The sequence below is a fragment of the Colius striatus genome, chromosome Z (assembly GCF_028858725.1).
Source record: "Colius striatus isolate bColStr4 chromosome Z, bColStr4.1.hap1, whole genome shotgun sequence".
NCBI classification, from domain to species: Eukaryota; Metazoa; Chordata; class Aves; order Coliiformes; family Coliidae; genus Colius; species Colius striatus.
Window position 1 is genome coordinate 6,305,357 of NC_084790.1, and position 21,317 is coordinate 6,326,673.

The window sequence follows — 21,317 nt, forward strand, 5'->3', positions numbered from 1 at the left end:
GTAGCTTATAGTTTCATTCAACCAAAGTCTGGGTGGGTCACATGTCCATCTTCCTTCAGATACATTGCTAAACAATATGACCAAGGCCACAAGAACTAACAACTCCTAAACTTACCAGCATTGCCATAAGCAGGAAATAGCATGAAAGCTCACAGCAGAAGAACCACTCATAAAGAAATGATGGAGCATTTGACACCAGGAAGAATGTAAACAGATATATTCAAGGTAGCAAAGCCTCATCAAAACATCCCAAGCTGATAAGAGCTTCAGAACAGAAGACGACATTTGTGAGGTCTTTACCTTTCTGAAGAATGAAGACAAGACCACACATTTCCAACAGGGAACTCTCAGAAAAGTAAACATTTTCACTTGGTTCTGATAATTATCACACTACAGGTAACATTTAGCATTGTTTCTGGTTATTCACTCTGCAAGACATTCTCACTTCCTTTTCTACTGTAGTGCCATGTTTTCCTAGAATGCTCAACTGGTGCAAAACATCAGCCCAGCTCCACAATTAACTGCTATGGTGTAAATACAACCACTGTAGAAGAGTGACTAGGTGGCCAAAAGCATTTCTAGCACCACACTGCCCCTTGTCCTCAGAGGGCACAAACAGAAGAGTGGCATCAGGGACACAAATCCAAGTTTTATGGGAGGGCTGTTGCTGTCACCATCTCATAAGGACAGGATCATGTCAGCAGGTTGGTCTTCCACGGGAGAAGCCTCTCTTCCCCTCCCACTTTTTCATTAAACAAGAGAGGAGGGCCAAAAGCAAGAATTTTCACCATATTCATTAAAGACCACAGTCATGGACTACTAAGACACTTAAAGCAAGAGGTTCCTAGTACAACTAGAAAAATACCCTATCCTGTTAAAAAACCTAAAATAAGTAAATAAACGAAAAAAAAAAAGAGGAGCATTAATAAAATCACAGATTAAGTAAGAAGTCAGAATAACAGGCATACAGAAAAGGTGGAAAGAAGCAGCAAGTCTTAATTCTGTGAATCCTGCCTTTTCAATGGAAAGGCTGGGAACAAGAGCAGGAAGCCCATGAGGATACCTGCAGCAAAACTAAAATTCAGTATAAAACAAAATTCACATTATTCCTCTCCTAAGTCTCCCATCAGGCTGAGGGTACCAGCTCCTTGGGAAGAAGGAAGGCCCCTCATTCGCACGGCACGCACAGAGCCGAGCACGCTATGTGCATTTAAAAATGAAATAGCAGCAAGTGCAGAAAGGGACGTGAGATGGAGAGAAAAATATCAACAGGTCTCCCAAAGGATCTACGAGGGCAGCCGAAAGGGCCTTTTCTGGAACACGACTCCGTCGCGATACTGCCGAAGACCAACAGCTCCCGCGAGGTGGCCGGCCGCCCCGGGCAGGGGGCCGACAGGGGCAAAAGGGCGAGGAGAGCTCGTCCCGGAAGCGCCAGGGACGGAGATGGGCCACATGAAGGAATGAGAAAGCCCGGCAGCCCAAGGGGCGCCCAGCCGCGGGGGCTGAGGAGCCTGAGCCGGCTCTGGAAACAGGCCGGGCGTCCCGCGGGCCAGGCCCACTCCCACGGGGGAAGGGAGTGCCCGGGGCCCGCACCCCCACCCCCCCTTCCCCCCGAGAGCGGTACGAGCGGCCCAGGGAGCCACAAGAGAGGGCCGAGCGGCGGGAGGCCTTCCCCTTCCCGGGGAGCGGGCAGCGCGGCGGGTCCAGGTCCGGCTCTGCCCGCCGGGGCAGGCCGGGTCGGGCCTTGGGGCCTGAGCGCGGCGGCGAGCCCGAGCCGCCCAGGGGTCGGTACCTGGACTGGTTCTTGCAGCACCGTCATCCTGCTGTCTCCGGCCTCCTTCTCGCCGAGCCCGGAGCGGGACGGCTCAGGCCCCGCCTCAGTCCGTGTCCCAGCGACGGCGCAGCGCAGCCCGACCCCCGCTCATTTAAACTCCCAGCGACCGTTACCGGGGCAGGCGGCGGGGAGGGAAGGAACGAGGCCGGCCAGGAGCCGAGTCCGCCCGAAGCTGGCGGCGAAAATACCCGAAGCAGGTGCCGGAAACACCCGAAGCAGCAGGCGGAAAGAGCCGAGCGCCGATGGAAAACATCTGGGAAAGCACCCCCTCGTCGGGCGCGCGGATGCGCTTCGGCTGACGTACGCGCCCGAGTGGCGATGGAGGGAGCCGAGCCGAGCCGAGCGGAGCCGAGCCCAGCCGAGTGGCGCGGCGGGCCAGGCCAGGCGGGAGCCCCTCGGTGTCCATGAGCCACCGCTACAGCAGCCAGAGCACGGGCTGCACGGACGGGCCGGCGGAGGGGGGAACATGCAGCCGTCTAGTTCTCTTCCTCACAGGGAGGTCAGTGGCTGCCTCAGGCCGTAGCGCTGACACCCAGTGTGAGGCGGTGGGGTGAAACCCCCCGCGGGCCCGGGGGCTCGTCCCCCAAGGCGCCTTTACACCCGTATAAAGAAGAAAATTGCCTTTGCACAAAAACACGGGGCTCTGAGTTGCCCTGGGTGCTGCAGGGTCCTGTCAGGAGCCTCCAGCGTGCCTGATGGTGCTGGCTTTTGCTCCCTCCAGCTGTAACCGGAGGCCTGCTGTGTCCTGCATCCACCCGGGTGCTTTGGTGGCGGTTCCCATGTCTCTTCTTACTGTGTACAGAGAGGGTCAGCATGGCTCAGGTCTTGTCCTGAGGGGTCATGTGTTGCCAACTCTGCCCAGGTGGGTACAGCTGAGAAAGCTGCAATTAAAATGGGCAGACTGGGGTACCCGGGCAAGGGGAGTAATTTGACAATTAGAACTTGAATCTGAAGGTGCCACATCTGGCACAGAGAGCTTTTTTCCGTTTCCAAAAGGATGGAACAAATACACACAACTGAACCTCAAATTATTAAACATACAGGTCTATGATTAGCCAAACTGCAACTGGCAGAGGCCTTCCTTCTCCAAACCTTTCTGTGGGCTTCCTGTAGTACAGCCACCACACACCACCCTCCCAACACACACACACACACACACCTATGCACACAGATCCTGTGCTGTCTTGCTCTTTCCAGTACCTTTTGCACTCAGCTGCCCAAAGGACAAATTCTGGCGCTGCCTGATGTGCTGCTGAGCACTGCAGAGCGTGTATGGGAGCAGGGGGTTGTATCAGTAGCATAAAAGCTGTGCACGCAGTGTTCACGTTGAAAAGTTGTTTGCAGAGCAGGAGGGATTGGCCTGTCCGCTTCCATACTCTCTTTACATGTCTTTCTCCACATTTTTGAAAAGCATATTCAAGAGCTTGTTATCAATCCAGTAAATCTGCAGGTGTTTGCTTTCAGGGTGTGAACAGGCTGATGCCGAAAGGCAAAGCTTTCTTCAGTGACTGACCTGAGACAATGTCACAGAGCAGTGCTTTCCCCCCCGGAACAGCCAGCTAGCTCACTGTCAGGTCAGCCCAAGTCATTTTGCCAAACATGCAAACACAGTGAAACAGTGAAATGTCTGCCTTCCCTGCAGGCCTTTGGCCTCACATACTGATGGTGATGACAGTGACATGGGGATGTGGGTCTGCGGGTCTGAGGGAGCCTTTCAAGACACGGTTTATACTCATCATCCTCATCCTGATCTCATTGCCCTGCTGTCAGCTGCTGAGAGCTCTCCAAAATGAAGGCTGGCTCCTTGGTCTCTCTATTCCATTTTACAGGGCACAGTGCTTACTCTCCTGACACTCGAACCATCTTTGGTATGAGTCTCTGTGTTATCACAGCCTGAGGAGATACAGCTGTAGGCTCTCCTTAGAGTGGAGGTTATTTTTACCTCTCCTCAGAGTTCCCTGGACTTCAAGTAATGCATCCAAACTATAAAAGGACAGAGTGTTTACTATTGTCTTGGGACACCTCGATTATAGAGACTCCTCGAGTCCTGAAATGCAGGACTGCATGTGAGGTCATTCACTGGTTTCCAGAGATGCTTTTTATAAATGCCTGTGGGACTAAAACTGTTTGCTTCTTGGGTTCCTCAGCTTTCCCAGAAGAGGAGAAAGGGCATGAAGGCACATATAGGGATATATACGCATATACCACATATAGCGTATATATACCAGTTATAGAGCTATTTACTGCACCTGTTCAAGTGCATTGTTCTGACCTGCTTTGGTACAAATCAGCTCTGCTTCATCCTAATAAGATAGAACAGGCCCTCAAATTAAAGTGTGGCTGGCTGTAAGCCTGAGGGTGCTTCAAAGGCTGGGTTTCACAGCACCCAAGATTTTCTCTAGTTCTCTCTGTCATTTTCCACTGGTCTCTTTCTGCCTGTCTCTTTGCAGGAGTCTCTTTGGTTTGAATTTACAGTGTCAAGCTCGTCTGCACAGGAGCTGACAGTTGGAGGGTCAACTACAAAGCACGTACTCTGCATTTAGCAGCAAGAGTGCAGTTGCTTAGCTTGCCAGGGCAGGAATATCACAGCCAGCAGAGCCCTCGGGCTCTGCTGTCCACTTCCTCTGTAAGTTCGGGCAGGTCCCTGCCTTTCCTCCACTCACTTCCTCTTTGCAACAGCATGTTCCTCTGCAGGAGTCAATGCCACAGTGGCTGCAAGGACAAACATGAGCCCGGAGCAAGTGTGCAGCAAGCAGCATCCTTTCTGACTCTGTCACCATGGTCCTTTAACAGGTTTAAACATAGACAATACATTAAAGACACAGGATGCCCAGATTCTCCCTAATGGAAGCTGTAGAAATACCACAGACAGAAGCTAAAATCTAATCTTACATCTATAAATGGCTTATGTTGCTTTTTATGAGCATTTGAATCAAGCAGTGGGAATTGAAAGCAGCTGTTATTCACTCATTCCACAGAAATGAGCAAGTGGCAGCTGAAGTCAACCACATCAGAGCAAAACACCTTCAATTTCCAGTCAAAGTCACAGAGTGAAGACGTTGCAATAAGGATCACATCATAGTGTTTTCTGCTCCCAGGTGTTCTGCTGATGGGAGGGCTGAGTTATCTGTCATGAATTATTCACCACTTCTAATAATGCTCTGATGATTTTATTTTTGCAGGTAGGAAGCAGGAGAGAGCCACCAGCTTGTATTGTACACTGCCCCTGGACAGCTTCTGGCTGCGAACACGCTGCCTGTCTGGAGAGGAACTCAGTCCTGGCTGGGCTCCATCCCAGGTACAACGCTACCCATACTCCAGGGATCCACCATCCCATGCCACGAGGGTGGAGAGGGAACCTGCCCCAGAAATACCTGTCACTTCCCCATTCTCCTTCTCTCTTCTGTATTCATCAGGATTCCACTTCTTGGAAAATAACCTTCAAAACTAGGCTTTTAGACCTATCAATGGCATTTAAAAAAAGAATGTTTTTAATGTTATCTTGATTGTCTTGAGTTTTTTTGTAGTTTTCTGCCTGGGACAGGCAGCACGTTGATGAAGGAGAGGTGCCTGCTGCCCTCTCCCATGACAGTGACAGTGCCCAACGAGTCCCTCTTTTTTCCACACTGAAGTTCAGCGTGGACCTGGGAGGAATGCTAATGTGTCAGCAAGCTGTAGGGTGGATGGACTACAAGTCTAAAAAAGGTGTGGATTTAGGGAAGAGAGGAAGTGAAGTACCTTCCAAGAACAGGGAGTCTGATGCAACCTGTCCCTCCTGCTCACCTTAGTCCAGGCCTACCTCCCTCCATCAGCAAGATGTGGCCAGATTGCAGCCAAACACCTGGTGCAACACTGAGGATGGGGCAATGAACAAAGCCCCTCACCCCCAAATCTGAACTCCCTTGCATCTAGCAGTCACAAAACCTATCTTTTTCCATTCTCTATGGGAACATCCTGCTATCTCTGATAGCTGGTGAAGATGGAGAGGTCTCTTCCATCTACAGCTTCAAGAAGCAGCCCAAAACCAAAGCAGAGATACCATTTAAGGGAGAAAAGAATGGGACATAGTGAGCCAAATGTCACAGAAAGAACCTGAAAAGAACAACTTTCAGTTTAAATCCAAGTTGCTGATGTCTCTGAATACTGGGGCTTAGGAACACACATGTGAAGGACAACTCTTCATGGCAGCTCATGCAAAACATCTCTGCAGATGCATGACACCCAGGGAGGAAAGGAAAGGGATGGAGGAATTTCACTGTTGGTGATGTTCAGGAGGGTTCAAACATTTCTGAGAGCCTGGCAGACAAGCATGAGAGGGCTTAATGCAACGAATCTTTGAGGCGAGAGTGCCCCTTTTCAGATGAACATAAAAACATCAATAGCTGTCATTCCACACCATTAAAAGAAGTGTTATATATAAATAGTTTTGTGCAGAATTAAATCTCCTTGGCAGCGCTTGCCACCTAATCACCTGTATTGCTCAGCTGATGAACAGAAAAATTGATTAAAAACAAGATGAAAAGGATGGTGAACATTCAAAGTTCAGACTTCTGTCTGTTTTAACCTCCTGATGTTTAAGGAGATTGAGGGGACTGGGGGGCTAGAGAGGTTTTTAAATGTGGAATGTCTGCATTGAGCAGTATCTGAAGGTTGGTTTGTTGGGTTGAGTTTTTTTTTGGCCTGCTGCCTTTCACATAGCTGAGAGGAAAAATTTTTAAGAAGAGTGAGTGCGGTAACCAAACCATAAGAAACTGTCAGGGGAGGCTGGGGCCAGCTTGGTATTTAGAGGAACTTGGAAGAACATAGAAAATCAACAAATATCCATGGTACATTTTCCATATTTTTTGCAATGTTAATGGTAGTGTTGATATTCCTTTGCTCAGAAATTTCCTCAATGAGTACTTGGTATTTTCTTATCTTTGAATAATTCACTGATGCAGGCTTTTAAAGATTTATTTCCACTGGCTGCTGCTTGATGACCACCTTAGCTCCTGGTGGGTTAGAAAATGTACTGACATAATCCACACCAACCTCATTTCTTTTAAGCAGAGAACTGACACAATTAACCAGACTGCAACTGATGCTGTCCCAATACATTTTAAGTGGCACAAGTTATGAACGAGGTTTGTCATCATGAACACAGCTTTTTGTGCTTTCAGAGCAGGGATTGTTCCTGTGGCATTAGTTCACCACAGGGTTGCTTGTGGGGTTTGGATTTTGGTTCCTCTGCCCCTGGCTGTTGTATGCAGGATTTCCAGTTTTGGAGTAAGCAGCAGGAGACCTCGATAAACTCACATGAAGTTTCTTCTGTCAGCCAGACACAATGTGCTTGCTGAGGAGGAAATAAATGAGAGCACAAGATGTCAAAGCATGCTGTGAGCTGCGGTGAGGTGGGCAGAGAGGCGGGGGGGGGGGGGGGGGGGGTGTGTACCCCCAGCCCAGGACACACCAAAAGGGGATGAGCTCAGCTAGGACTGAGATTTCTCCTTCCATTCCCACCCTTTGCATGCCTTCTCAAACTCAGTTAGAGTGATACCAAACCACTCCTGGAGACGAGCCAGTACTGCTATCTGAAGCCAAGAGAAATGGATACCTTCTTTTCCTCAAAGGTCTCCAATTTTAGGGGTTTCCAGATTTAACCACCCCCTATGCCAGATTTTCACCCTCTTGAAGCCATTAGCAACGTGGGTGGTCTCCAAATGTTCACATTAGCCTCTTGCTGTGAAACATGCTGGATTTGTTGATTTTTGATAGCTTACCACAAAACACTGCCAAACCTGGGGATAAACCAGTTCTGAAACCCTTAGAAACATCCCACCTTTCACCATTTTTACAAGAAATCATGGGCAAAACTGCCCTGTTCTCACCTCAGCTGACATGTCACACAGCTCTCCTCAGAGTGGCTTGAGAGGGCAATCATGGTGGTTTAACCCTGGCTGGGTGCCAGGTGCCCACCAAAGTTGTTCTATCACTCACCTTCCTCAGATGGACAGAAGAGAGAGAGAATGTAATGAAAAGCTCATGAGCTGAGATAAGGACAGGGAGATCACTCATCACAGGCGAAACAGACTCAGTTTGAGGAGAATTGTTTGCTTTATTAACAATCAAAACAAAGTAGAAAAATAAGAAATGAAACACTGAATCTTAAAACACCTCCCTTCACCCCTCGCCTCTTCCTGAGTCTCTATCTCCTCCCTACAGGGAAAAGGAGTTACGGGCAGTTCATCACAGATGGTCTCTGCTGCTGCTTCCTCTCGGGGAGGTCTCCTCACACTTCCCCCTGCTACAGTGTGGGGTCCCTCCCATGAGAGCTAGTCCTACTTGAACTTCTCCAACCTGAATCTTTCTCATGGGCTACAGTTCTTCACAAAGTGACCCAGCATGGTCCTCATCTATGGGGGAGACAGTCCTTCAGAAACAAACTTTTCCAGTGTGGGTCCCCCATGAGGTCACAAGTCCTGACAGCAAACATGGTCCAGTGTGGGCTCCTCTCTCCATGGGTTCCTGGGTCCTGCCAGGTACTTGCTCCATCATGGGCTTCCCACAGGATCACAGCCTCCTTCAGGCATCCACCTGCTCTGGTGTGGGGTCCTCCATGGGCTGTGGGTGGATCTTTACTCCACCATGGATGTCCACAGGCTGCAGGAGGACAGCTCCCCCACCATGGGCTGCACTACAAGCCAGAGAGGAAATCCCTGTCCTGGCATCTAGAGTACCTTCTCCCCTCTTTCATTGACCTGGGTGTTTGGAGATGTTATAGTCACATTCTCACATCCCCTCTTCTGCTGCAGTTAATCACCCGTGCAGTAACTCCTCCCCTTTCTCAAATATGTTAACCATAGAGATGTTACTGCCATTGCTAAGTGGCTCAGCCTTGGTCAGCAGCAGGTCCATCTTAAAGACAGCTGTCACAGGCCTGCACCTTCTCACATTAACTGTTACATGGATTGCTAACTCCTTGAAGAACAAGGTCACTACAGTAACCTCTCCTTGTGCCACCCAGCATTCAGCTCTGCTCTGAATCTGCAGTTTGATACAGTGCGGGCATGACATGGTTGGGCTGCTGAGACTGTGGCTGGTGGGAGTTTACCACAGGGCTCTAGTCCAGCACTAAGGCAGAAACACAGGCAGATAAGACGAGGCGTTTTCCAGATAGATATTGGAATTGTGTTCTACCCACATTGGGGCTGTTGGAGGGGTGAGGTGGCACATCAGGGCAGTGTGAGTCCTCCCAAGAAGGGGAGCTTGATGAACCAGGTAGGGTCTGAGTGAGGACGGCCAGGGGAGCATTCATGAAGCAGCTCAGGGCCAGCAAGAGATGTAGGGTGATGCTGGGGGAACTGAAGAGTATGCAGCAGGGGGAGGGGGAGAACTGAGGAAGCACTGCAACTGAACCGATGGTCTTGGCAATCCCGGGACCGTGTTCTGGTCTCCATGAGGCTTCCGGCTCTCTTGGGGGTGGGGAGGGAGAAAGAGAAGAAATGTAGATGGCATAATTGTCCAAAAAGCAGATTCATGCCCGGTGTGCAGGACTCCAATCTACACAGTCGAGAGAGTGCTGTATGTCATGTCTGTGCAGAGACGGGTGCTGGGGAGCAGCGCCACAAAGCAGCACACCCAACAGTACACCGCATGCTGTATTTGTACACTATCTGATACAACACATCTGGTTATTCTGCTTGGTGAGACCTCTCCCTGGTATGTATACCGAGTAAACCATCACCCATCCTCTGACACCTGGCAGGGTAGGGGGTTCCTTATCAGTCTCTGAGCCTTCTTCAAGAACAGAGTCATTAACAAGACATAAAGTGACCAGGCCCATCTCAACAAGCTGCTGCTGCTGAGTTGAGTACAGTTATTACCAAGTCATGCATATAAAGTGACTGGGCCCATCCCATCTACCTGTGTTGATGGTGTCCCCCCCTTAGGCAGAGAAACTTATTACTATTCCAGGGCATCCTTTATGAGGACAGTGTATCTGTCCTGAATCCATATATGTTTATTTTGATCAGCACCATCTTAATATTAGTTCTGACTGTTGTCCTAAATGCAGACACACACACTCAGGAGAGACACTGCTGATTTGTTTCAGGTTTGCACAAGTCTGGCTGCTCTGTGGTAATTCCACAAATCCAGCACACCTGACACAAGCTTCTGCACTGGATTTACACACAAAAGTTACAAGGTCATACAATCCCATTAACGATGGTTGCTTAGTAATTTGCATACAGTTATAGTATTGCTGTGTCACTCTAAATGACTACTACACATGCTCTAAGAGGGTCTTTGATGGTTTCTTGAGGTCCTTCATGAGTTGGTGGTCACCATCTCCCACTGTCAGAATTACCTTCTGATGAGTTTCCTCATCATTTGGCAGACATGGGTGGTTCATCGCAGCTCTTGGCTATACTTACCAGGTTTCTGCTTTGACATGCATACACAACATTGATTTTTTTTTTGCCAGCTTAATCATTGTACTTACGGTGTTCCTAACAATGGTGTCCTTGTTCTTCTGACATTTTGACATAACTACAAAGCATCTATGCTTCTGGACCTAGTACATACTATTTTAATCTGTCTCCTATGATCTTTTATCCATTTATAGCACTGTCAAAGAGACTTGCTTCCAACACTGGATACGAGGGGTACAATGGTGGTTTGAATGGCATGCCAGGAGAGGTTGTGCTCCAGCACAGGACATCTGAGTGGTTACTTGGGTTAGCCAAAGGGGGGACAAGCCACCAGCATGGCGAGGCAGTACTGGATGTTTCCAGCAGCACTCCTAGAATCGTAGAATGGTAGGGGTTGGGAGGGATCACTCGAGATCATCCAGCCCAATCCCCTGCTAAAGCAAGTTCCTCTACATCAGAGGACATATGAACATGTCCAGACAGGCTTGGAAACCTCCAGAGAAGCACACTCCACAAACTCTCTGGGTAGCCATTTCCAATGCCCCTTCATCCTTACAGGAAAGGAGTTTTTCCTTGTGTTTAAGTGTAACTTTTTGTGTTACAGCTTGTGTCCATTACTTACAAGTGTTAATGAGGCCTTCCCTCAGTCTTTTCTTCTTTAAGCTAAACAATCCCAAGTCCTGTAGTCTTTCCTTCTCAGAGGGATGTTCCAGCCCCTTTAACATCTGTGCTGTCCTCTCTCCAGCAGTTCCCTGTCCCTCTTGAGCTAGGGAGCCCAGAACTGGACACAGAACTCTAGATGAGGCCTCACCAAGACAGGATAGAAGGGGAGAAGAACATTCCTCAACCTGCTGCCCACACGCTTCTTAATACCCCCCAGGATGCCATTGGCCTTCTTGCCCATGAAGACCCACTAGCTGGTTCATGGTTAGTTTGCTGCCCACCAGCACACCCAGGTCTCTCTCTGCAGAGCTTGTGAGAAATGCTGATGTTGTTTTTGCAGAATTAGAAGAGAAATGAAGACAAAGAATAGTGTTTTTTTCCTGTTATCCGTTTCTGTATAGTATTATCAGCGAACTGACCTTGTCTGTTTCTGTGTAGCGTAAATCAGTGAATTAGCCTTGGGACTGTTATCTGTTTCTGTGTAGCAAGTAACATTGGTTTGTTTGAAGTGTTAATTAGAGTTTAAATCTTAGGACTTTGGGGGGAATCCACGATAGGAGCCAAAACCCAGACATCCTCTGGGGAGGACTTTTAGGCGCCTCGAGAAGTTGTAAATCTTGGAGTACCTAATTAATGGGGAAACAAGGGAGGGACCCTGCGGCCAGGATAGGCAATAAAAAGCCAAATATTGCACCTGTCAGGTGTGCCTGCTAGCTAGGACACCTGCTCTTGCAAGAACGCTTAGTAAAAGTGTTTCACTGCAGAGTCTGACCTGAGTCTTTCCCGAGAAGGCTTGTTTCGTTTCTCACAAGCTGCTCTCCAGCAGGTCAATCCCCAGCCTGTCCTGGTGCATGGGGTTGTTCCTGCCTCGGTGCAGGACTCCTTGCCCTTGTTGAAGCTCACCGGGTCCCTCCCTGCGCCACTCTCCCCGCCACCAGCACCGGTGGATGCGGTGCCAGAGAGCTGGCTTCCTGCCGCCATTGCGGGACGGCCAGCGTGCCGGTCGGCCATGTTTGTGCCGCGATGCATGATGGGAAGTGTAGTTCCCAGCGCGGGCGGTCCGGGGCCATTTTGCCCGCTGGGAGCCTCCAGCCCATGGGAAATGCCCGGCAGCGCACCAGAACCCGCGCTCTGCGGCAGTCTCAAAAAGCACAGGAAAACACTGGTGGAAAAAGGCCCTCGAGCTTTCTACTGCTCCTGCTGATACCAGATTCCAATACTTCCAGGTATTCCTGTGGAGACTTCTCTTCATAGAGCCCCATAGACCCTCTCTCCCCGCGTTTAATACTGTACCTCATGTAAGCATGATTCGGGCTTTTTGTTGAGTGATGAGTAGTGAGAATTGTGAGCAAAACGTTGAAAGTATTCAAAAGGGCCAGAACCTGCTTATCTGTTGTGCAGATACCTGAGAGATGTCTCAAGAGAGAGAGCCTTAAAGGCACCTTAATGCTGCAAAACAGGTATGTTTTGGCTTATAGAACATAAACTGAGAGGAAAAACAGCTTCAAAACAACTTCAGCAAGGCCACAGTGCCCAAAGTGAGATCATTGCTTCATTTACTGGGAAATTAATATTACAGCTGACACCTCTAAAATGACAGTGAGCTAAAAGGAGTTCATGCTAAACATATATGAGGATGTTCCTCGACTTTCCACCCCAGTCATGCTAAACATCACCTTGTTTGGTGTGCATGACAGGTAGGCAGGTAGTTGGTGCTCGTTTTCTGTACACAAAGAGTGTTCTTTCATTTCTTGGTGAGCATGTGTTAGGAGGAGCCATCTCCCATGTACCTTATGCCTTGTACATGTACCTCCTTCCCAGCCTGTGATAGCTCCGCAGCTATCAGTCCCTTAGGTTACAGAAACTGTCCTCAGACATCCATAAAATTTGCATAAACATGAATAAATTGTCCACCAAACAGCTGCCATGGTCATATGGTCCATGACTCGGGCCCTGGCTACTGAAGTGGTTGCTCAGGACAAGACAGACAGCACAGGCCACTGAAGCCAGCTCAGGCAGGGCCACAGCCTCCTGCCCAGCTCCTCCTCCACCAGTTGGCGTGGCTCCTGCTTTCGTGCTTCCTAACACAGAAGAACGTGTGGGTTGTGACACTTTCAAGGCACATCTACTACTGTGTCCATACCGTCCATGGCCATGGAGTTTAATGTCACAGTAAACTCCTGCTTCAGCCTCTTCTCCAGGGACAGCAGCCCTTCAGGGTGATTCTGATGGGGGGGATCTGCATGAGGGCCCATGGTGAGCACAGGAGACGGTGGGAGGTGAACCAGGACAGAGGAAGGGAGACAGAAGGGAAAAGGGGACAGATGGGAGGGGGGAGAATAACAGGGAGAGGAGCAGAGGCAGGGACAGGGCGAAGGACACAGCAGCACTGAGGGGCAGGATAGTGACAGAGGAGGAAAAGAAGAAGAAAGGATGAAGTAAGAAAGGGGAAGAGAGAATTATTGAGAGGAAAAAATGAGGCAGAGAGGAGGAACAGAGAAAAGTGATGGGATGGGGAGACAGAGAATGAAGAAGACTGGAAGTGTGACAGAGAGATGGGTGTGGGTGTGTGTGTTAAAGAACAGGGAAAGATGGGATGGGAAGGAGGACAGAGAGGAGAGAATGACAGAGTTGTGGGGATGAATAGTGTGAGGAAGGAGGATTGTGGAGCCAGAGAGGAAGAGGGTGACAGGGAGGAGAAAAAAAACAGAACAAACCCCAGAAATAATAATTAATAAAAAATAAACCCAAGTAAAAGAAAATGAAACATCCAAACACTACCCTAGGAAGTAAAAAAAACAGGGAAAAAAAGTTAAAAACCCCTAGAAATAAACTCCCAAGAAATAAAAATTTTAAAGTCATTTAAAAAAAAAAATCACAGAAAGCAAAAAAAAAACCCCATAAATTAAATCAGTCTCTAGAGAAAAAACACCCCAAAAAGTCCCAAAGTACACCACTCTGAGAGACAAAATAATGCCAGTGGATAAAACAGCCCAATAATGTAAAATAAATCAATAAATAAACAGATGAAGCCAAGAAAACCAATCTAAAAACTCACAATAATGAAAAAAAACCCCATGAAATCAAAACACCCCCCGTCATGAATGGACAACTTAGATTGCTTAAAGAACCACCAAGAAAGGTACTGGCAAAAGTGACTCTGTTGAAATATGATGCTGTAAACCTATGACAAAACAAAGTTTGATGGGGAAGTTTGTTACTGTACTGCACTGTCACTTGAACACTGCCCCAAAACTGCCAAGGCAGAGTCAAAGCTGCCAAGAGAAGAATCAAAGTTACCAGGCAAGACCAAAGACATGAATTGCAGTCACCATAACACAAAGTTGGGCGCCACCTGCACCGCTGCATCACTCTGCTCCTTTGTGGGCCTGTTCTTGGAGAACAGACTGGAACCAGGCAAGTTCTTTTCTGACACAGGGCTCAGGCCTTTACCTGTGCCAAACTTACTGAAAATCAAACTCCCCAAAGCCAAGGTGAGGTTGGAAAGCTGCCGCTGGCTCACAGCAGTGCTGCGGGTGTGGGGGATCTCTCCTGATGTGCACTCCAGGGCACAAGAGCGCGCTCATGGTGTACATGAGGACAGTGAATGTTCTCATGGATCTCAAGCATGTGCGTGACCTTGTGAAGCTGCCTCTGCACAGGGCACTGAATGTGGGGAGAAGTTGTTCTGAGGTGGTCATTTCGAGGTGGGCTTTGACTTGGTTTGGCCATATGTGACCACGATGTTCCGTACTGACTGGCACCCAAATTGCCCCTTAGCACAGACTTGCTTATCTCCTTTATGCAAAGTTTACAAGGGGGTCTTTCCTTCCATTCCTCGTGTACTGACTACGCAAAGGGGGTCTGTTCTCACAAAGACTCGCTTATGAGTCAAAGGGCATCTGTTCTGTTCCTTGCACCTTTGCTATCAAAACTACTGCTAGTTTCACTAACGAGTTGAGTGCAGCTGTCACATCCTCCCCAAGAAATGAGTTTTAGAAACAAACACAAAACACATCCAGGAAACCAAAATGAGCCCCGCTGATGCGCGGCCGGGTAGCGGCAGCCTGAGGGAAACGGCCCGGCCCGGCCCCGCCAACGGCGGGGGCTGTGCTCTGCCCAGCGGCTCCGGCCGGCACCCGCCATCCCGCACTGCAGCTCCGGGGACGACGGGTTCGCGGAGCGCGGGGCTGCCGTGCGGAGCGGGGCTGCTGCGGGGGGCTGCCGTGCGGAGCGGGGCTGCCGTGCGGAGCGGGGCTGCTGCGGGGGGCTGCCGTGCGGAGCGGGGCTGCCGTGCGGAGCGGGGCTGCTGCGGGGGGCTGCTGCGGGGGGCTGCCGTGCGGAGCGGGGCTGCTGCTGGGGGCTGCTGCGGGGGGCTGCCGTGCGGAGCGGGGCTGCTGCGGGGGGCTGCTGCGGGGGGCTGCCGTGCGGAGCGGGGCTGCTGCGGGGGGCTGCCGTGCGGAGCGGGGCTGCTGCTGGGGGCTGCTGCGGGGGGCTGCCGTGGGGAGCGGGGCTGCTGCGGGGAGCTGCTGCGGGGGGCTGCCGTGCGGAGCGGGGCTGCCGTGCAGAGCGGGGCTGCTGCTGGGGGCTGCTGCGGGGGGCTGCCGTGCGGAGCGGGGCTGCTGCGGGGGGCTGCCGTGCGGAGCGGGGCTGCTGCTGGGGGCTGCTGCGGGGGGCTGCCGTGCGGAGCGGGGCTGCTGCTGGGGGCTGCTGCGGGGGGCTGCCGCGCGGAGCGGGGCTGCTGCGGGGGGCTGCCGTGCGGAGCGGGGCTGCTGCTGGGGGCTGCTGCGGGGGGCTGCCGCGCGGAGCGGGGCTGCTGCTGGGGGCTGCTGCGGGGGGCTGCCGTGCGGAGCGGGGCTGCTGCTGGGGGCTGCTGCGGGGGGCTGCCGCGCGGAGCGGGGCTGCTGCTGGGGGCTGCTGCGGGGGGCTGCCGCGCGGAGCGGGGCTGCTGCTGGGGGCTGCTGCGGGGGGCTGTTCACGCTGCTGCTCACGCTGCTGCTCACGCGGCGCTCGCGCGGCCGTGACGGGCACGGAGCTCCGCGCGCGACCCCAGGCGCACCCCCCTCACGTGACCCCCACGTGACCCTCCCCGCCCCCGTTCGGGCGCTCGCAAGATGGCGGCGGCGGCGGCGGTTCGGGGCCGGCGGTTCAAGTGGTCGCTGGAGCTTTCGGCAGCGCCCGGGGGGCGGTGAGGCCCGGGGGCGGGGCGGGCGGGGCGGGCTGGTGGGAGTTGGGAGGTCTCTGGAGGATCCACCGGTCTGTCCGGCCTCACCTGTGCCGTCCGACCCACCCCCCCACCCTCTTTTCCGTCCCAGGCCCCGCGGAGCCGCCGAGGGCCGCGGGCCGCTGGGGTTCGCCGAGCGGCAGCTGGGGGAAGGCAGCGTCCACGAGAGCGACAAAATCCTCATGGAGAAGGTGGGCGGAGGGGAATCGCGGGGGGAGGGAAGCCCGTCCCCGGTTCCCGGGCCCCGTGCGACGGCGGTACCCGCACGCCCCACGGGTCCCCTCTCTCTTTCTCCGCAGCGCTGCTGGGATGTGGCACTGGCACCGCTGAAGCAGATCCCGATGAACTTATTCATCATGTACATGGCCGGCAACACCATCTCCATCTTCCCTGCCATGATGGTGTGCATGATGGGCTGGCGCCCGCTGCAGGCCCTCATGTCCCTCTCTGCCAGTGAGTACGGCCCCACGCGCAGCCCTGTGCAGGTGGCGGTTCCTAAGGTGTCCCCCCGTGTCCATCCCCTGCCTCCCCACAGTTGCCATCAGCCCCTTGCCTTGCATCTAGTCTTGCTGCTGTTGTCCCTATATGTCCCCTGATAGCAGTCACTACAGCAGCCCCAGCCACATGTGCCCCCTCACAACAGTTAGTCCCGTGTCAGTTGTCTCCACGTGTCCCCCAGCAGCCGTGCCTGTGACAGTGGCCTCCATGTGTGCCCAAGCAGCCGCCGTGTCCATTGTTCTTGTGCACCTTGCAGCAGTCTGCCATGTGTCACTCACGCACCCCCTACGCTCTCCCTGTGGCAGCTGTCACCTCCATGCCACCTGTCTCCCAACAGTCACCCCCATATTGGTCGCTCCAGACCTGTCCCCAGACAGCCTCCTCCTTGCCACCCATCCCACGCCTCCCTCACTGCTACCCCTGGCACCTCCCTGCCACCCCTCTGCCAGGTGTGCAGCCTGTGGGTGATAGCCCCAGGTCCCTGCCTCCCACCTTTGTTTCTTCCACAGCACTGAAGGCCCTGGAGAGCTCCAGCCGGCGGGCACTGCAGGGACTGGTCTTCCTCGTGGGCAATGGGCTGGGGCTGGCGCTGGCCCTCTACAAGTGCCAGGCCATGGGGCTGCTGCCCACTCGCCCCTCCGACTGGTTGGCCTTCGTAGCCCCCCCACAGGTGTGCCTGGATGCAGGGCCCCCCCATCTCACTGCCCCGGACACCGGGGTCACCCCAGCCCGACCAACACTTCCTTGCTTACCTTCTTTCTCTCTCTTCCCTTGGCAGCGGATGGAATTCACTGGTGGGGGGCTCATCCTGTGACCCAGCGTGCACACACCTCAATAAAGGCGATGGCAGGCTGTTGACCTTGTTTTGGGGAGAAATTCCAAGGGCTTGGGGGCTCTGGCACGGGTTGGAGCAACAGCCATTTATTGGTGGTGTGGGTGGGGAGCAGCTGGGGTCTCTGCTGGTGGGGCTGGGGCCTGTGGTGTGAGCAGTGGGAAGTGTGCTGGAGAAACACTGAGGCTGTCACTGAAATGAGGAATAAACTCAGCCCCACTGTAGCACGAGGTGGCAGCAGCAGCATTAGCATTCCCTCACTGCAGCACGAGGCAACAGCTGCAGTAGCAACAGCAGCATTCCCTCATTGCAACACAAGGCAGCAGCAGCAGCAGCATTCCCTCACTGCAACACGAGGCAGCAGCCGCGGCAGCATTCCCTCACTGCAACACAGGGCAGCAGCATTCCCTCACTGCAGCACAAGGCAGCAGCAGCAACATTCCCTCACTGCAGCACCAGGCAGCAGCAGCAGCATTCCCTCACTGCACCACAGGGCAGCAGCATTCCCTCACTGCAGCACCAGGCAGCAGCAGCAGCATTCCCTCACTGCAGCACGAGGCAGCAGCAGCAGCATTCCCTCACTGCAGCACAAGGTGGCAGCAGCAGCATTCCCTCACTGCAACATGAGGCAAGCAGCAGCATTCCCTCACTGCAACATGAGGCAAGCAGCAGCATTCCCTCACTGCAACACAAGGCAGCAGCAGCAGCATTCCCTCACTGCAGCACAAGGCAGCAGCAGCAGCAGCATTCCCTCACTGCAGCACAAGGCAGCAGCAGCAGCATTCCCTCACTGCAGCACGAGGCAGCACAAGGCAGCATTCCCTCACTGCAGCACGAGGCAGCAGCAGCAGCATTCCCTCACTGCAGCACAAGGCAGCAGCAGCAGCATTCTCTCACTGCAACACAAGGCAGCAGCAGCAGCAGCATTCCCTCACTGCAGCATGAGGCAGCAGCAGCAGCATTCCCTCACTGCAGCACAAGGCAGCAGCAGCAGCATTCCCTCACTGCAGCACAAGGCAGCAGCAGCAGCATTCCCTCACAGCACTCCTGAAACTGTTTCGAAGTTGCTTTTCTCACAGTTTATGCCCAAAACACGACTGCTGTTGTCAGGCTTCTCTCCCTCAGCCTCCTCCTTTCCCTCAGCTGCCTCTCAGGTTGATGTCTAGGGCCTCTGGCTCCCAGGTGTCTGCACAACAGATAAGTGGATACTGTCACTTCTAACCACTTCTAACCCTTTGCTTACAATTCCCATCATTCAACTCCTGGCCCAAAGCGTGCTTGTATAAAATACCAAGTGACGAAAGGGATTTGGGGTCTGTGAATGAGAACTCTCTGAGCTCTAGTACCAAAGCCTGTACTGGCAGTGCTGGAATTATCCTGGGAGCCCTGGGGACTACCCTGTGTGTGCACTTGGAGTCTCAAGGTCTGTACTGGGAGCCTTCAGGGCTGTACTGGCATCATACAGCCCATGATAGCACTGCACTGGGAACACTGGGTCCATACTGGGAACATTGGGGCTTATACTAGGATACTAGTTTAACTTTACCTCATATTGGCATTATACTGGGAATACTGGGAATCTGACTCATAGCTGTGGCTCAGGCTGGCATCATGCTGGGCCCACTCTGGGAGTGCTGGGATCGTACAAGAAGCACCTGGACCATACTTTGAATGTGGCAGCCAGTGCTGGGATTCATGCCTGAAGACCTATGGCTTTGGGTGGCATTGTACTGGGAGCATTGCTGCCATACTGGGGTCATACTGTTGGAGCTGTAGCCCAGACTAGTATTGTACTGGGAACACTGGGTCCAGACTGGGGTCATACTTGAAGACCCATGGATCAGGCTGGCACTATACTGGGAGTGCTGGGTCCTCTGCTGGGGTGATGGTGGACGATGCAGGGCAGCATGTGCGTAGTACTGGGTTGCACTGGTGTGCTCAGGGGCTGGGGGTGTCAGTATTGCTCACACAACCAGCCCCTCTGTCAGGAGCTCCAGGTCTGATGCACATCGAGGGTTTGACCCATGGCTGCCCCACCAAGTGCCCCCGCTGCTGTGTAACTGCCTCTGACTCCCCCCAGCTGGCTTCACTTGCCTCATAACCACCCCCAACTGTCTCATCTCCCCCAAATGGCCCCATACATGTCCAAGTGTCCCAGAACTGCCCACAAGTGCCCCATAAGTGTCCCCCAGTTTGACTCCCAGCTGTTCCCCTGCCCTATAACCATCCCCAGATTACCACCACCACCACCCTGTTTTCATAGAATCATAGAATCACTGAATGGTAGGGGTTGGAAAGGGACCTTTAGAGATCATGTAGTCCAACCCCCCTGCAGAAGCAAGGTCACTTAGGTCACATAGGAACATGTCCAGGTGGGTCTTGAAGACCTCCAAGGAAGGAGCCTCCACAACCCCTCTGGGCAGCCTGTGCCAGGGCTCCCTCACCTCACAGTGAAATAGATTTTTCTTGTGTTTTAAGTGGAAACTTTTGTGTCCCAGCTTCATCCCATTACCCCTTATCCTGTTGCTGGCTACTATAGAAAAAAGGGATGTCCCAACCTCCTGACACCCACCCTTTAGATATTTGTAAATGTTTACAAGATCTCCCCTCAGTCTCCTCCAGACTAAACAGCCCCAGATCCCGCAGCCTTTCCTCGTATGAAAGATATTCCAGTCCCCTGATCATCTTGGTGGTCCTGCGCTGGACTCTCTCCAGCAGTTCCCTGTCCCTCTTGAGCTGAGGAGCCCAGAACTGGACACAGGACTCCAGATGAGGCCTCAGCAGGGCAGAGTAGAGGGGGAGCAGAACCTCCCTTGACCTGCTGGCCACACTCTTCTTGATGCTCCCCAGGATGCCATTGGCTTCTTGGCGATGAGGGCACATTGCTGGCTCACGTTTAGCTTATTATCAATCAGGACTCCCAGGTCTCTCTCTTGGAGCTGCTCTCCAGCAGTTCGACCCCCAGCCTGTATTGGTACATGGGGTTGTTCCTCCCCAGGTGCAGGACTCTGCACTTGTCCTTGTTGAACCTCAGGAGGTTCCTCTCTGCCCAACTCTCAAGCCAGTCAAGATCTCACTGAATGGCAGCACAGCCTTCTGGGGAATCAGACAGTCCTCCCAGTTTGGTGTCATCACTGAACTTGCTGAGGGTCACTCTGTCCCCTCATCCAGGTTGTTGATGAAGATGTTGAACAAGACTGGCCCCAGAACTGATCCCTGTGGAACTCCACTGGCCACAGGCCTCCAACTCGATTCTGTGCCATTGATCATCACCCTCTGGGCTCTGTCATTCAGCCAGCTCTCGATCCATCTCACTGTCCACTCATCCAAGCCACACTGCCTGAGCTGTCCGATGAGGATGTTGTGGGAGACAGTGTCAAAAGCCTTGCTGAAATCAAGGTAGATGACATCCACTGCTCTCCCCTCATCTAGCCAGCCAGTTATGCACTCATAGAAGGCTATCAGGTTGATCAAACAGGATTTCCCCTTGGTGAAGCCATGTTGACTCCCCCTGATAACCATCTTATCCTTCATATGTTCAGTGATAACATTCAGGATGAGTTGTTCCATCACCCTTCCAGGGATGGAGGTGAGGCTGACCCGCCTGTAGTTTCATGGGTCCTTTTTTTAGGGATTTTTTTCCCCAGTTTTCACTGGGTTTGACCCATTTTTGCCCAGTTTACCTATTTTCGCCCCATTTCCTCATATTTCTTCTTGATGTTTCCTCACTTTTTCCTGGTTTTCACCTATTTATCCCTGCTTTTGTATCATTTTTGCCTGGTCTCCCCATACATGCCCCAACCCTTCTAACTTTCTGGTTTCACCCCATCTTACCTCATTCATGTAGGTTTTTGG

General features: G+C 52.4%; 2 protein-coding genes across 5 annotated transcripts in view; one reads left to right on the plus strand and one right to left on the minus strand.

Moving 5' to 3' along the window:
* Positions 1-2,059, minus strand: part of LOC104550162 (cell division cycle protein 27 homolog) — a 36,396-nt gene extending 34,337 nt beyond the window's left edge. For 2 of the 4 annotated variants that reach the window (XM_062018610.1, XM_062018609.1), the window contains exon 1: positions 1,793-2,057. In XM_062018610.1, coding sequence (XP_061874594.1) covers positions 1,793-1,819 — 27 coding nt within the window. In that variant the 5' untranslated portion in view covers positions 1,820-2,057. Of the gene's footprint in view, positions 1-1,792 lie in introns of all 4 variants that reach the window. The other 2 variants (XM_062018608.1, XM_062018607.1) reach the window with 2 other exon arrangements.
* Positions 2,060-15,989: 13,930 nt separating this feature from the next.
* On the plus strand, positions 15,990-17,488 carry EMC4 (ER membrane protein complex subunit 4). The gene is made up of 5 exons (XM_062018519.1): positions 15,990-16,096; positions 16,224-16,323; positions 16,432-16,585; positions 17,140-17,300; positions 17,409-17,488. The coding sequence occupies exons 1-5, from the start codon at positions 16,023-16,025 to the stop codon at positions 17,442-17,444; spliced, it is 525 nt and encodes a 174-aa protein (XP_061874503.1). The 5' UTR covers positions 15,990-16,022; the 3' UTR covers positions 17,445-17,488.
* The last annotated feature ends 3,829 nt before the right edge of the window (positions 17,489-21,317 follow it).

Excerpts from the sequence above, each read along its gene's own strand:
- EMC4 (XM_062018519.1), top strand. The coding sequence starts at position 16,023 with ATGGCGGCGGCGGCGGCGGTTCGGGGCCGGCGGTTCAAGTGGTCGCTG. Across the intron at positions 16,097-16,223 it reads TCGGCAGCGCCCGGGGGGCG|GCCCCGCGGAGCCGCCGAGG; the intron begins GTGAGGCCCGGG and ends TTTCCGTCCCAG. Across the intron at positions 16,324-16,431 it reads ACAAAATCCTCATGGAGAAG|CGCTGCTGGGATGTGGCACT; the intron begins GTGGGCGGAGGG and ends CTTTCTCCGCAG.